This window comes from Larus michahellis, chromosome 5 (genome assembly GCF_964199755.1).
Source record: "Larus michahellis chromosome 5, bLarMic1.1, whole genome shotgun sequence".
Taxonomy (NCBI): Eukaryota; Metazoa; Chordata; class Aves; order Charadriiformes; family Laridae; genus Larus; species Larus michahellis.
Window position 1 is genome coordinate 64,678,714 of NC_133900.1, and position 17,455 is coordinate 64,696,168.

The window sequence follows — 17,455 nt, forward strand, 5'->3', positions numbered from 1 at the left end:
TCTTCAGGTTCCTCGAGCTTTCCTTTATACATGAGGTTACTTAGGAGTTCATTACAAAACTCCTGATCAAGACATAAGCTGCCTTTCTTTCCTGTTCTTGAATCCAGGAACACTAAATGTAAGGCAGGAAACGTAACAGGGAAGGGGAGATCACACTGGTTGAGCTGGTAACTTTAATGAATGAAACTCACCAGGTAGCTGTGTTGAAACATTTGATGAAAGGAACTTACATAAAAGAAAGATGAGAAAAAAACCTCATAAAGTATAAACAACCTTTGTCAAAAAGATGCAGGTAACAGGGTTCACGTCTCCTGTCACCTTCAGCAGCCAACAGAAAGCGACTGAGGCACGTACTGGAGGGAACAGCTGACACGATTCACTCCACATGCAGTTATCCTTGTGCGCCTGCCTTCATTTTAGATGGAAAGATGCATTTCTCTGAAACCCATAACATAAAACTGTTCTAACTCTATACTAGATATTTTTAAAGCTAATTTGCACTGTCCACAAGGTTCAGAAAAAACTTCAGCTATGGGATAACCAGATGGCCTTACTACACAGGACAGGAGAATGCAAGTCATTATCGGGGATGTATGGAGCCTTCCAGTACCTAAAAGGGGCCTACAGGAAAGCTGGGGAGGGACTCTATCAAGGAGTGGAGCGATAGAACAAGGGTAACAGTTTTAAACTGAAAGAGCGGAGATTTAGATTAGATATTAGGAAGAAATTCCTCACTGTGAGGGTGGTGGGACACTGGAACAGGTTGCCCAGGGAAGCTGTGGATGGCCCATCCCTGGAAGTGGTTCAAGGCCAGGCTGGATGGGGCTTTGAGCAGCCTGGTCTAATGGGAGGTGTCCCTGCCCGGGGCAGGGGGGTTGGAACTACATGATCTTTAAGGTCCCTTCCAACCCGAACCGTTCTATGATTCTGTGATATACCGGTGACAGCTCCCACATCCAGATAGTCTTTCATTTGAGAGGTACTGGCCAACTGCGTACGCCACTCCAGTGTGGCAGCATTTTAGGGCAATCTGCTGGGTTGTTCATCATCCACAGGTGGAAGGAACAATCTACTGGTGATCACACCCATTTCTGTTTATCAAATCTTGAGACTGTAATGGCCCAAGAATATGTATTCTTGCATCTACAGCCATATTTAATAAAGATGGCCTTTCAACTATCCTTTTCTGTTTCACATCAAACTCTTCTCCCCTGCAAACACTATCTGCCTTGTAATTATCAAGCCGTGATTGAACTCAAGCACAGTTTTACTTGAACATTTGTAACAATAGTATGATAACAGCCCATCAAAGCTGAAGATTAAACTGGGATCTGACCTGGTTAACTGTTCTGTGTCAACAGAATCGACAGGTTCATATATTACAGCTCCTGCAAGAGCCTGTAGAAGTTGCACGTCCAGCACCTTTAGTGATAAGCCTGTTAATGATTAAATGCAAACTACACCCAAGTATTTATTCTAATTTTAAATATCTTGCTTAGCAGCTCTGGATGGTACCAGGGATGCCTCCTCCCCCGGGAGGAAACACATCCTTCCTACAAGTTTCCATATCACCAGTTGCATCCAATACAAACATCATCAGCTAATGGATGAAATTAAGTCTCTGCGTACTGCATCTTTCTGCCGCTCAGATTTAGGCTCTGTCTGATAAGAACCTACTCATTTGGGATTTAAAGGAAAATCGCTGCAAACAGTTCAGGAAGCTGTTCTACACCTTAACGATGTAGAAGGGTGCCGGAGGCTGCAGCAGACAATCTAACACGGTATTAATTTGTAGCTGGGCAGACATTTGATGTTGAGAGAATCAGAATAATCATAGTCAGCAAATAGAACTTGAAGTGGATGAAGTGAAAATGTCAGGTATGTGTTCTATGAAAAAGGTCAATTGTATCAGGAATTACACAGTGATTCTACGCAGCAGGCCCTTTCGGCTCTGCAAGTGCGCTCAACTCCTCCTCCTCCAAGTGAAAACTGACATTTACACCTATGATTGTTTTTTCTTCTGTAGAAGTGTTTTTTGTCTTCCATGTCTTTACTCATTTTATGAGAAGTATGAAACAATCTCTAGACACTAAAAAAATAATCTATTTATGTTATTTTAACAGTTAGTATTCTCTTCCACTCATGCAAGTTAACTACCAGATTTGAGGCTTTTCAGTGATGTACCACTGGAAGAGGCGTATGAAACTTTTACTATATTCAGCACTTAAGTATCAAGGGCAAAATTTCAAGACTCTTCATCTAATAGAAACTAAATTCCCCCTCAATTTTATCTCACTAGTATCTTAACTCTTGCCCCATTTCTTTCACTGCAGAGCCTGAAGCAGCACTATCATACTGAGTAAATGCTGACTTCAGAGAAAATGCCACGTTCAGATAAGAGCTTCATTTGTATACTCAAATTGTATATTTGGGGATTTATTTTTGATTAATTTTCAAGGACTTCCATCCCCGTTGCAGAGTGCTGCAGCCATTGAAGGTTGCTTTTTTTTTTTTTTTTTTTTTAAACCAAAGTCATGTTAGAGATGCGCTCAACTGGCTGTGGAGCACGCTCTGAGAAAGCCAGCAAGACGCATCTCTGCACTGACCTTTTGGCTGCTGCCTTTTGACTGCGTAGACCCATCCTCCGCTTGCCTCGAGGTCTGGTCTGGGACACTGGGGAGCCACAGCTGCAGTCAGCAGAGAAGCCTGGTCAGCAGCAGCACTTCCACACGGGCTTTAAGAAGCGGCCAGGTTCACAAACACCAGGAGCGCAGCCGCTTTCCTCACCTCCGTACCCAAGGACTGCCATCTTGCCTGGAGGCGAGTTTCAGATGCGAGGTGGTGCTGGGGGGCTAGTATTACAAGAAGAGAGTTTATCATACTTAGGATCTTGCTAACCTAATAGTTTTCAAATGTTAAGTCTTCCATATAAAACAGATTTTTACATCTGTACTCATAGATGCCACCACTTCATTTCCTCCTCCATCTCCCCAGACGTCCATATTCAAACAATCTTGGAACCAGAGAAGGTATATAAACATAATTTACACTAAAACCAAACTCCCACAACACAACAGGTCCCCCTGTTTTTGAAAGCTGGGATTAAAAATTATCAGGGCGTTTGTTTAAATTAGAAGCTTTCTTCACGTTTTATCTGTCAGTCTTGAACTGTAAGGACAACATTATTTCTCAGAGATGCCTATGCTATTAATTGCCAAGATCTATATAAACAGTGACACAAAAAACCCAACCAAAAAGCCCCAAACAAAACTGATCCTCTGGTTTGCTCAGGGATGTGGAAAAGCAGCAATACAACATACAAGAGAAACAGCTTCAGCGAGCAGCACCGTGTTAACACACAACTGGACAAAATGGAATAAAGTAAAAATGAAAGCACAAGTAGTAATTGTTTCTTACCCCCCAACACCTGAAGTATTTCTTAACCTACAGAAATCTAAAATAACTAGCATCTAAGGTGTTCTGATAACACATTACTTATGAGTAAACAGGGAGCTCCTCATTCAGTAAAGAGGAAAATACTTGCACCTTCATGTCTTAATCATACATCCAAGCAATGATTGTTTGCGTGTGGGAGTTTTGTAGGCAGATGTTCATCAAAACAATGAAAAAGTTCCTTTTGAAAACTTATCCTTTTTGGTTATGAAAGACGCTTTCTTCAAAGAAGTTTGTCTAATCAAAAGCGACTTATTTTCTACGTGTTTTTCAACACATTCCCTGAGATCACAGTTAACAACATACTGACACGATGTCTTTCTGCTACCCTACCTGTGCCGCTGTCACTTGTGTCATACACCACGAGGGCGTCACAGCTGCTGGAGATACTCTCCTCGTCTGTTCCGTTATAAACGCCTGTGTTAGCTCTCAACTCCAGAATTGTCAATCTGGCTGCAAAACTCTAATGAGTACGCCTCACACCAGTCAATTCCTTGCTCTTACTAACACTCTCAACTTTTTTCCCCATCTCAGTCCCTATCTTTGATATCACTCCCAAAACCGCTTTAGCCATAAACCAGGGTGCGCTTATCTAGAGCCTTCTTCCTCCAACCTGCAACCCTGGCTTTTCACAGTCTGCTTTTGTCGCTAGTGTGAATGGACAAATACGCTGACTTTTATCACAGTGACGATCACCACTAACTACTGCTGTTTCCAGTCTTTACCTTTTTTTTTTTTTTGGTAGAAAGCAAAGTTACCTCAAAAAAGTCTGTTTTCACCTCAGTATATTATCTACTCCCCCTTATATATCTGATTAGTGATGGCAGAACCATGAGAAAGTAGCTACAAACAGCCAAAAATAAGATCTTTTTTTTTTTTTTTTTCCATTGGAGTGATTTAGGTGGCTTTTCACACAAAGTTTAATTACAACTCTGAAAATAAGCTTGCTTTACACTGTTAGGAAAGAATATTTGAAAAAACTTGAAGATTTTCTGTTTTCAATTTCCTTATAAGATACTACACTTAATAACTCCACTTTTTCACAATCTAATAACCTGCCTTCCAACTTCAGTTACAGAAATTCTTTCATTTACGATTCTCCAGGAGAAACAGTGGAGATGAGTGTATTCTTCAGTATGTGTCTAGACTATATCTGAGAATAATGGCTTCATTTGTCATCATCTGAACAAAAGCACTTGTTAGACTAAAAGCAAATGTAGCTACGTACGGAGCTGTAAGTGAAGTACGCATGTTTATTACTGCGGTGATGTAAGAAATATTTTTACATTAAACCCCTGTACGTACCACGGCTATTCATAATTTATTAGGTACTCAGCAAAGAGGGTTTTTTAATCTCATCAAAACTTGAGGCAAGCAATCAACCTATAAAGTAGTATTAAATATAGAATTAATTTTAAAGGCACTTTTAAGATCAGTTTCAAGAAAGACTAAACAGATGTTCAATTCCCAACCTGTGCAAAAGGTGTCAAGTGCTAAAAGCAAAGGGGAAGCGGACTCTGAAAGGTAACTGATCTTATCCTAAGTCACTATCATACCTTGTTCAGATAATAAGAAATAATCTGTGAACTATTTTGAAATTTTTCCATATTACTTATGGATTATATTTTTCTAGATCTATAATTTTAAAGAAAGCACAAAGTGGGCTTAAATTATTTGCATTAGTACACATATTTGTTACCATAAAAAAGCAGCACAACACATATTCCTGATTAAATATAATCTAAAAAAGCGTGGGTTTGGAGCTACAAACTACGTGTGAAGGAACCTCAGTGATTATATTGCTGCTAGTTGTGTAATCTACAAATCCAGCTGAGAGATGCGGGCTTCTCTTAGCACGTGCCCTTACACTTACTGTCTGCAATTCAGCTTTCATTCAACCCGTCACTGAATCAGGAGAGAGACTTCCAGCATCAACAGGATCAAGTTTTGACTTCTAGGTCCAAAATGTATTTCTGCCACCAAGAGGAACTCCCCCTACACCCAATAACAAGAATTACAAAGCCGTTGAGTTGTCCAAGATGCTTAAATATCTTGTCAAAGAGCTTAAAACATAAATATTATCCATACATTTAGACAGTTCGTTTAGTACCTATAAATTCCTTTTTTTGAGCACCTATCCATACAGTAGGTGTAAGGTCAGTTACAAGCTAAAAGCTGCCTCTCTTGAAGCCAGTAAAATAGAATAGCAATCAAAACTGAGGTGTACACTTGTCAAACTGTTGCTTTAGGAATTCTTAAATAGCAACTATGCACAAGAAGGAAAAATAGAATCCAAATCCTAACAACCGTTCTACTGGAGAAGTTTGTACAACGCATCCAAGATTAGTTCAGACTATCAAGTAGAGGGTGTTGTAAACCTGGCAAGCAATAATTAAACATACCTGCATGAGTCCTCACATTAAAAATTATTTAACATAATGTTTGAGTGCTGAAAATGTTAGTCCTGTATCTGTATTCAAACAGATACACTTAATTCAATACTCACCACAATACTCAACCGTGACAAGTCCAAATTAGGTAACCAAGTAGCCAAGTATACAATCCAATTCCATTTGTCGCTTAAAAATTGAGTTGTGGTATCAGTACCAGATCATACAGAACCATTTTCTGCTATTTAATACACATGGTTTTAGCGACCCGGGTATCAGTACCGGAAACAGAGAGAGCCCTAAGCACTAACCCACAAATACAACCTCAAATTTGCCACAGCAGCAGGATGACGCAAAATGTATCTTGTTTACATTGAAGTGTCAACAATTTAAGTATAGAAAACTATACTCATAATTGACAAGTAATCTATTCTATATTATTTCATTTTACATAAAATATTTTGACCTCAACTCTAATTTTTGTAATTATCTGCAATTAAATTTAAATTAACGACAACGCTTATTTTTCAATATTTACATTATTGCAAAACGTTGCATGTTTTCGATATTTCTACTGCAGGAATTTACAAGTGTTTTAAAATTGTTAGCCTCATTAATTTAGCTGTGCTCCTGAACTTTTTCTTTTTCTTTTTTTTTTTTTTTTTTAAGCACAGATGCTCTATAGTATTGGAGAAGATTACTCTGCAAATTGTCCCATACAGGTGAGTAAAAGTGAATTTACAACTCAAAACACTCTCTCTCAAGAGAGAGGCAGCTTCTACAATGACAGTGAACCTGAAGACCCCGATTTTGCGTATTGATCATACTCTTAACAGGTTATCCCATTACCATCTATCAAAACACCCGCGCTACTATTCTTCCACACTATCACAACTGAGTGAGTTTTCACAGGTACGTACTGACAACCTTTGCAAATTAGCACCTGTTGCCTGTGAACATTCATAACCTTCTCAATTCAAATAATCAAAACAAATTAAAAAACCAAACCCATCCCAGTCAGGTAATTATGAGGGCAAACCAGAGTATTATACAAAAACATTCGCAAGGAAACTAAGCAAGTGCACTAAAATAAGCCACAGCCATCTGAAAATATAACTAGCTTATGCAGCAAGTACAAGACAATGATTCTGGAGTAAACAAGTTACCCGTATACTAAAAGTCTCTTTAAAACGTAGCTTCTTCATTTCAAACAAATTCTAGGCCCTACCAGGTATTCGCATTGTCGAGTTCAGACATCAAATATTTTCTTCAGTAATTGAAACTCATAAGTTTCAGATACCGAAGTGGTAAAATCAAGATGACATTCAGTGCAATAATCTTTAAAAAAGCCAACAAACCATTGCAACATTGAGCTGCTGGGGAAAATACTATTTATTATACATTTAAATACAAATTTGAAATGTGTTGTGGACACATCTGCAGGGTTACAGGTAAAAAATAAAAACGTACAAAGTTTTGTTCTGCATCTCTCCAGATTGATGCTTCAAAAATTTTTTCACAAAATACCAAAAGTTCATCTTTGTAAGAACAGCAAAGATAATAATGCACGCCATCTTTTGCTCGGCAGATTATCTTTGTTCCCTCCCTGCATAAAGTACCTAGAGTCTGTAAACAGTCTTTAAAAGTGTTAATAGCTTTAAGGAATGTGTAATCACAGTTCATATGGATTCGTCCCGCAATGAATTATAACGCTACACAGTAGTTTCGTGTTTCCACAACCCAGTTCTGATATTACCAGTACTGTCTGCAGTGAGCAAGGGTCCATCCTGTCCACTGCTTTTAAGGGGTCCATTCTGAATGGCTAAATTTAAGCCATAAGATTTTTGTTGGTTTTCAAGTTCAACCGCTATTGGTTTCCTTAGAATATCTTTTTTGTTGTTGGTAGGTAATGTTTTTTCAGTATTTCTGCTACTTTTTGGAAGCGTACTGCAAGCATCACTGCTGTCTTGTTGGGATTGGTTATACTGACGTTCTCTATATGCCAGATAGGCTCTTCGGCTCCTTGAATGCCCTTCGCTGTTGCTTTGCCGACTTTTAGGTAAGCCATTTTGCACGCTTCCTTCCACGCTTGTGGGAACATCATAGGCATATTCCCTCAATACTGCAAGCCTGCTGGCACGATGTCCCTTGCTCCTGTTCTTATGATGCCGACTCGGGTGTCCGTTTGTCCGAAACTGTACCTCTAAGGGCGCCACATGCATTTTGATGTCGTTATCCACTGAATGTTCAGTGAGACTGTTATCAAGTTGAGGACCCGTGTTCAATGGCAGAGAAGCTGGGTGGCACTGAGCTGCTGCAGCTTGTAAGTTAGTTAGTTTACAACCTTGAGAAGAATTTTTCAAGCTTGATGCACTTTTATTTGTGCACGAAGATTCTGCGCTACTGTTGGTGCACTTAGGGGCCTCTCCGTTGGTTCCACTGGAACTGGAGGGCTGAACATTTACTTGCACTGAATACGTACTCCTTCCAGGGCAGCAAGTCGTTATCCAAGCGTGCCTGACATCTTCCCTGTTAACGCAATGGTGAACCATAAGAAAGGCACTGAGGCTTAAACACGTTGCCCCAAAAAAACAGCTGAAGATCAGGTCCATGGGATAATACAGGGAAACCGACAGAGCTCCGAAGATCCACAGAGCAACATACAAGAGCAAAGTAAGGCCCACTCCCAGCAGCTGGGCCTGAAAACTGTGCTCGTTCTCCAAAGCAGATGTGGAAACTAGTGACACCGACAAGGAATCTTGGTGAGCCAGTTCCCCGTGTTCATTGGTGGCCAGACGCTGCTGTTCCTCAACAGGTTCCTTAAGTTCATATTTACGTTCAGGGTGGCGTTTTAGTTGTATGAATATGCTGAGAAAATACATACAGTTTATGAAAATGATGAAGCTAGCTGGTCCATAAAATGCTCCCAAGCTAGGTTCCCAAGTCATCCAGCAACTGAAAAAGAAACAAACCAAAGAATCAAAATTAACATTTTCTCACAAGTCACCTGCTTTATCAGCTCTTAATGGTACTTTGACATGTTACATTTTCTGGAAGAACCAGAATTAATTGCAATGAGTACTTAGAAACCAAGGAAATCTTATGACAGAGCTCTCAGTTATACAGTACTTACTAAGGAGCATTAGGTCTGCTGCCATAATTTCGGATGTTTGCTGCTGCTGTTATTCCACAAACTATGATGGGGATGCCTCCGCCAATAAGGTAGAACCTAAAAAGTAAAGTCAGTACCTCAGTGGCTGCTTAATGGCAATGGATTTTATTCAGTCACCACGAAGGAAACGAGCGCTTTCCAGGATTCGGGAAATACGCAAGTTCTTGAAGAAAATAAACATAATTAATCAGGTTTGGGCTTTGGCAGTATCGATTATTTTTAAGATTTCCTCACTACAATTTTTTTCCTTCCTGTTCTAAACCACCTCTCTCAGAGCTGCTCCCCCCCCTCACAGGCACTGAAGAAAGGTACACATGGTTAGAAGGAAGAAACAAAAGCTGGCAGTCAAAAGCATAAACTGCTGGAAGAGAAAAAAAAAATTAGAAGGAAAACAGTAAGTGGTAGGTCTCTTGCTCCAGAGATGAACTTGCCCAACATCGTGGACACTTATGTTTGGAAGATCAGCCATAAGAACTCTGGCTGCTATTTGTGTGGAAGGGTTTGGGGGGTGGCACTGGTGTTGGTTTTAGTTATTTATTTTTAATGGACTCTATAATTTCATAGTGTATACCTCCTGCTTCCCTGTGGTGGTGTTAATAAAAACTGTATGCCTTCACAAGGATGACGACATATGTTGTTAGAGCATCTAACTTTTCGTTCCAATTTCTGTGAATTCACATTGAATTCATTAGTGGTAGATCAATAATTACCGACAGCAGATCAATAATTATCAACAATCATTCAAATTAATGGCACTCTGTCCTGCATCTTACGTTAATCCAGTCCAAAATCAGGTCAGAACATGCAGTAAGAACTACTACTGTGACAAACAGATGAGTAGTTGGTTTTGTCAACAAGAGACACCTATTCCGACGGTCCTGGACCTTCCCACTGCATTTCCGATTATTCACCAGCAGTTACTGCTGTCTCACTTGAGACACATAACAACAGCCTAAAATAAATTAAGTCTTTCTTGGAAGCCTAGGTACACTTAATATATTACATAGTCGCTGAATCCTACAAAGATCAAATTCTGCCATTGGTTTATTCCGTATCTTGACGCAGCAATCGGGAGCTGGTGAGATGAAACACATCTTTGTGGCAGATTTTACTCTACTTGTCTCTCACTAGAAATTACTAAACTGCTGCCTCAAAGATGCACCACTACTCACACACGAACAGCCTGGTGAAGCTGGTTCTACACAAGGCAAATCGTTACTGGTGGGAGAGAGAAGCAGTAGGGATTGTTTGCAGCCATAGCCCAGTTCACTGTATTGAAGGAACATGTTCACAGCTGGCCTTGAACCATACCAAGAACCAACACACCCCCAACAAAAAAGCACCTGTGTGTTGCTGTGTCTAACTCTTCAGCAATTCCTGAGCCCAAATTACAAACCAAAACTATCATGCAGCAAGGAGCGGTATGAAAAGAATAGTAACTTAAAAACCATATACAAAGCATGCTAGAAGAGATGCAGTAGTATTAAGATTTTGGGGCAGAATGCTGTACAAGCTAAAACTTTAAGTTAGATTAAAAAAGAAGAAAACAAATCTAGTGACATAGGTACACGAGAGGTGTTACGATGGTAACAGAAAAAATGTAAATAGTGAAATGTTGTGTTTTTAAGTACAACATTCACTCAGTATTTGTAGTATAGTAATACAAATATTTATATTTATTTTAAATAAATTTGCAAAATACAAATATTTGTATTTTTATTTTATTTCATGCTTTACACAAAGTATCCCATTATTAAGATCTTCAGCAGGGTTCTTTGTGAAGCAGTTCTTTTATGTGAAAAAAATTGAAACTGTTTCATTTTGTCTTAGTTGGAGTCTGCTGAATAAAACAGCATTTCTGCATGACAAATTCCATTTCCTTCTTGTGACTGGCAGCTGAGCACCTCAGTTATTTTTACACCCTCTTGCCTGGCCTGGCAATGCAATATACTTGGCATAAAGTTTGTCACAGTTAAGAAATTCCAAGCAGCGCCAAGTGCTGCACTGTCTTCTCAACATGGCTACTGTGAGCCACAGCAAATCTCTTCTCTACTGTCTATAGCAGCTTTCTGCCCAACACCAGATCCCTTTCAAAGTCTTTTTCCACCTTGTTCATGACCTGTGACAAAGTCCCATTAACACAGAATTAATATCACCACCAGCAAAACTGTCTTACAGGCAACAAACTTCCCAAAATAAAGAATGAAGCTTACTATGCTAGAGGGGAAGGAAGCTTAACAGGTATAAAGTCCACCCTCAGAACATACCTCCAGGAACTGAAGCTCAGTATAAACCTCCTGTCTACCTATCATCTGCAAGGTGGACTACTTTAAAACAAAAGAACACAGCGCAGAATAATTTACATATGGCAAATAAGGAGAAAAATGCATACCTACATACATTTATCAGGGTTTGTTTGTTTTTTTCTGTTCCCAAAACCCCTTTGTAATTCTGAAGAGGTATGGGGAGGAGAAATATAAACAGCATGGAGGCAAACAAAGAATTGGTTGTTTTGGCTCCTTGAATTCAGGAAACAGGGGGCCTGATAACAGTAGGTGACCGGTTCCAAATAAGCAAGAAACTCTTGCACAAAACTATGCTCCATGCCACTATGGGTAGTTTTGCTTTGAACATAAGTTTAAAAGACAACTGAATGACAAACAAAGTTTCTTCTATGGCTGGTTCCATGCAAAAACATCACACATTTGACTGAGGAAACGCCTCATCTGCAAGAAGCTGGACATTGAGAAAATCTGAAAAATATGAAGCATGTTTGCTCTGTTCTGCTACTTTCTCCAGAGTTACTGCCATTGTCACAGATGAGACATCCAGATCTGAAATGGTGTCTACACATTTATGTCTATGCAGAGCTGAGCCTGTAAGGCTGGTAATTTTACTGTAGCATTTTCCAAAGCAAGAACTCCATGACAGAGGGGGGGCGGGAAAACCAAAAAAGTCACAACAGATGTTTAAAAGGCTACTCGGTACCCTGCTGGAAGGTACACACTTGTCGATGGGCATGATATCCTACAGGGAATAAAACAGATTTACTTTTTTCTTAAAATAAAAGTAATAAAAGATAAGGAAAGCAAAGACAGCACTTAAGTGGTATAAATATTAACCTTCTACCTTATAGCTTATTGAATATTTCTATAAACTTGTGTATAGTACTGACAATTTTAGTTGATGATATTCAGAAAAGCATTTCTGATTTTCTGCACTCTCTGTACTTTAAAATCAAGCTTTCTAAATATTTGCCTATAACTAATCAAAGTTAATCAACTTCTGCCACCTTGTGGAGAATTTCAGCTTAGCACTTTTTAATTACTATCCAGAGGCTCAGTAAGCTATATGAACAAACTACATTAAATGTTTTCTATTAAAAATATTTCACACACGGTGAATTTCACAGGTAATTCGTTTGTCCCACTTCAGTGATTTCAGAAATAAAAATTCTAAGAGGAATGCCTCACAAAGAACACTATTTTCATTTGAAAATGAATGATACCTATTTTTCAAATTATTTGTAAGCAATCTTTGGAAAAAACAGATGTAACTTTATTTACTTAAATCGCAGTGTTTGTTAATTGTGTGATAACACTGTTCTCCATATCCTTTCTTCTATGATAACTTAATGGGAAGTGTTGCTATCTAAAGTCCTAATCAAAGCCCCAGTGGTGACGCTGAAATACTACCTATTTCTTAATTTACCAATCAGGAACACAGCATTGCAACAGTAATATGCTAAGACCAACCAACCTTCACCTCATCCTTAACATAATGCTGAGGAACAGAAAAATCTGAAAGGGACTTTAGGGACCTGGAAAGAAATATCTTATATGAAAGGCACTTGCAAAAAAACCAGTAGTGACCTGTTATATTTTCTGGTGAGAATATGAGCATAGCGACCTGGGGAATAACGAGCTGCAGACACAAACAACAGGCTCACCTCAGCATTGGTCTGGGAGGAGGAGGCGGCTCATCAGGATCTTGACATCTCTTTGCTTTTTTGGTTACTTGCTTGTAAATATTACGAGATGTCACTCCCAGCCACAGTACTGTCGCAAGAGTGGAATAATGGAGAATTATCCCGACCTTAAAAAAATAAAACCAAAAATGAACGCCCAAACGTTTCCTTTATATCAAGTTAAAAATTAATCGTTTAACACACAACTTGCATAAAGCCTGAATTTTCAAAGGGTCAGTTCAAGAGAAGAAAAAACCCTCTTATTTTAATATAACTGTTCTAAATGCCAAGTCATCGTGGTTTTCAAAAAGGTAAAATGCATTATGGAAACCCGTCTTCCTATCAGTTGCGCCTGGAAAGGGGATACATAGATGCAGTTTCCTCTAGTGGAAGGAAAACTTAATAATGCGGGAAGAACTTTGCTGGTCAACATTTTGAACATCACATTATCAATCATACACTTTATGAAACTCTGTATTTTATGAAACACTTTCATAAAAACTTCTTTTGTTTTGTGTTACAGATATTATTCAACTTGAAACAAGTAAGCGAACAGGAAGCTAATGATTTTGTTGTTATTGTGTAGCAGGCAGCAAAATACAGGCAGCTAACAAACTCATCATCAATTTTAACATAATGCGAAAAAGAAAAAAAGAAAGTGTCATACTTCAAAAATTTAACCAGACCAAACATTAATGCAGAGTCTTCCTCACAGACCGACTGGGCACTACTGTTAAGAAAATGGCCGTCTTGTCAGATCCTTTTCCATGGACAGTATTTTATAAACTGAACATCGTTTTCCTAAAAAAAGTTCCGTGAATTCGCAGGTCCCCCGAGTTTTGTCATAGAAAGGCCCAACCTGGTTGTCCTGTATTTCCTTACTTATAAGCCAACACTGAGATTAGGTGACTGCAAGAAGCAGGTTTCATATCTCCCTGAAGTGACGGCACGCATGCATGGAAGAAGCGACACTTCAGTTTCTGTTAAGATGATTGGAAGTGGGGTTTTTTTTGCAAGTTTCAATCAACAGTAGAAAGCACAACTCTTCAACAGCCCATCCATACCACAGAATTTCTCTGGGAGGATTACTGTCTCCAAGAAGGCAAGAAAAAAAGATTACAGATTGTCAAACTATTTCCTCATCTCCCTATGTGTGTGTGCACGCACGCATACGCATGCACATAGACTAGCATTCTCTTTATATTTATAGGAGAAAGATCAGGGACATATTTTATTGCAACGCTTTGAATCACCAACCTAATAACTACTGTAAATTCAAACAGAACGCATTCTAGAATATTATGGTGAGGGATTAGAAACTTTTATGAATCACTGGATGGAATAAAGAAAATATTAAAAATGTTTCACTGGTACGATTCCAAAGCAGCAACTGTTATTATACTGCAACACTGCAACTGCATATAGAGATGGCCAAGTCTTAGCAGAACAAGTCATTATAAAAGAGGAGTCTCAATAAAGCTAGTGATGTTTGTTTAGAGAAATCATGGATCTTTGACTTGAAACACTTCTCTCTCCCTCCCTTTAGGATACACTGAGCAAATGGAAAGAAATATTTTAATACCTGTGGAAATCAGTTTTCACATGGTCTGTACAGACCATATAACAGGCCTATAAAACAATTTCATAAAAAAAGTTAAGTCTTAAAAATAAAACTAACAGGTAAAGCTTATTTTTTGCAATAGCATTTTGAGCAAAAAAATTTCTGCTGCACTTCTGAACTACTTTTCCAGTTTTCAAGTAACAAACTAGTTTTATCTCCATGGCTGGATGAAAATACAAGAGAAATCTTTAAGGTAAAAAAAGAGATTGATTTTTTTTTTTGGTCTAAACTTTACATTCTGGTGAAAATGCCTGTACAGCACTACTGTTCTGTAGGAGGCAAGGGGGGTGTATACATATGTATGAGTATGAAACTGGTACCTGATTTTTTCAAGTGTTTGCATGTTTACTTACTGCTTGGCAAATGCTGGCGTTCCTGGTCTGAGTTATGCCTCCTATAAACATCACACATGTCAGGAAAATATGAAAGCTCAGGTTAACTAGCATATGCCAGCTTTTTACACTGATCCTGATCACACTGTTAAAAGAAACAAATTAGACAACATAAAACACAGCTGCATTATTGTCTTTCAGAAACTAGCAAGATACACTTGTGATAAATGAGAGATAATTACTGTTAATGATTGTTTGACTACCACACACTTTGTAATCAAATATAATCTCTGGTCTTCATCACAAGAAATTAAAACACCCTCCTATTAGCTAGCTTTATACAACTATTTGGGGCCTGATTCAAAAATTTTAGGCTTTGAGCTTTCACATCAACAGAAATGTAAAAGGCTGAATAGTTTGTTAAATTCTACCCTCATTCTTCAGTGGTCTCTTCTTTCATCATGATGCAAAAGTGAAGAATTAAAGAGATACACGGTTAAGAGAGCTAAACTGTCATACCGTAGACAAGACGAAATAGCTGCTTACTTGACTGTTTGCAGCAACAAATTTTACAGGAATAAAAACTCAAATGCAGATTACTATATTGCGTTCCTATCAAAAAGGAAAAGTAGTCCTAAGCAGTATGAAACTAATTTTTTCAGCCTAGTCATTTTGATTCATACCTGTGATGGTATACGTAACTGACTATGATCATCAACAGGCACATTAGCAAAACCATGGCAGTGGCGTAAATTACTGGATGCAAAAGATCAGCTGGCTGCGTATATAACTCTGCTCCTGTCAAGTCCTGACAAGAAAAACAAAATCAACATTAGTCCACCTTATTTCTTCCTTTTGTGAGGGCAGGGGAAAACGGCAAAGGAAACACAAAATAAAGAAATAGAAACCTTCTAGATGAACCTTTCCCCCCACCCCAACCCTTCAGTTATTTATTATTTGATGCTCCTGGCTTTATTCCACAATTACTTGCTATTCTGGCTGACCTAGATGCAGTCACACATCTTATAGAACACTTAAATTTCATATATACTTGAATACACAGAGAAGTTAGCTGCTTATAGACACACACCATTTTTTTCTTCTTAAAATACTTATATGTATAGCATGTAGAACTGTGGTTTAGTTACAATTATTGCCTTCTGCAACAACCCAAAGAACGTTACAGAAAGTGCCCTCAGCAAGTTTGCAGATGATGCTATAGGCCGGGGAGACTGATCAATAGACTGGAGGATATTTAAAGGGATGTTGGTGAGCCAGAGAAATGGGGCTGATGAAAGATCACAAAATTTAACAAATGAAGATGTGAAGAGATCTGCATCTGGGATGGAGTAATGTAACAATACAGGCTGGACACTGGACTGAACGTAAAGCAACCACAGAACCACTTGAGGGTACTGGCAGACAAAAGTTGCCCACAAGTCCGCAGCGTAGCCTGCGGCCCAAGGCCACACTTCGCTGTACTACCAAAACCACAGCCAGCGGGTGGACTGATTATTCCCTTCTGTCCAGCACAGCAAGACCACCTCTGTGGAACTGTCTTCAATTTGAGGCTCTCCAGTACCAGAAAGGATACAGTACATACTGGTCTAACAGATCAGGAGGATGACTAGTGGGCTGAAGGACACAATGTCCAAGGCTGGAAAAGCTGGGTTTGTTCATCTTCAAGAAGAAAATGAAGATGGAAGAAGTTCCATTACTATATTGAACTACCTACTGGGATGGTATAAAGAAGACTGAGTCAAACTCTTCTTGGAGCTGAACCATGAAATGATAAGAGGCAATGGACATTACCAGCAACATGGAAAATACTGATTAGATAGAGGAAAAAAATTCCAATGAAAGTGGTCGCATACTGCCCAGAGAGACTGTGTAATCTCTGTACTTGGAGACACTCACAGCTTGAATGAATATGACCTGGAGCAATATGATCTGACTTTGAAGCTGATGAGACTTTGAGCAGGTAATTGGACCAAACGACACCCAAATGTTCCCACCAGACTGTTATTCTATGATCACTGCTTGATCAGAATAGGTAGTTGGTAACTCAAATACAATTCAGCAGCTCACATGCATCGTTTAAGTTTTCTGAACCCACCTGTCAAAACATTACTCAAAAGTAAGCATGAAACGGAACCTTGGACTGTTAAAGCATGGCAGTATTTCAAATAACATCTAAGATGTAGTTACAGTTTACTAGAGTTCCATTTCCGTCATGGTAATCAACGCTGAAAAAACCCTTCAGTCCCCTCCAGCACAAAATAAAACAAATTTGCTTAACTAAGATCAGCAGAAAAATCTATTAAAAAGAATTTTTCACAACAGACAGGATACAGAAACTTCTCTCACCTATAATTGTGAGTGAGTCACTCTTAAACTTCTAGAGTTGGCAAAGTTCAAAAGTGTGTTGGGGGAAAGAAGTAGTTTGGCATTCACAAAGAACGGCAGAACATTAGGAGAAACCTTCAGTTTGTTTTGAGAAAAATCACAGTGATACACAAT

General features: G+C 38.8%; 1 protein-coding gene across 1 annotated transcript in view; it reads right to left on the minus strand.

The window, feature by feature from the left end:
- Positions 1–7,220: 7,220 nt before the first annotated feature.
- The window catches only part of ADGRA3 (adhesion G protein-coupled receptor A3), a 57,905-nt gene continuing 47,670 nt past the window's right edge, over positions 7,221–17,455 (minus strand). The window contains exons 15-19 of the mRNA XM_074587714.1: positions 15,619–15,743; positions 14,957–15,080; positions 12,965–13,110; positions 8,977–9,072; positions 7,221–8,798 (exon numbers count right to left, since the gene is read on the minus strand). Of these exons, the coding sequence (XP_074443815.1) occupies positions 7,556–8,798; positions 8,977–9,072; positions 12,965–13,110; positions 14,957–15,080; positions 15,619–15,743 (1,734 nt within the window). The 3' untranslated portion in view covers positions 7,221–7,555. The remainder of the gene's footprint in view (positions 8,799–8,976; positions 9,073–12,964; positions 13,111–14,956; positions 15,081–15,618; positions 15,744–17,455) is intronic.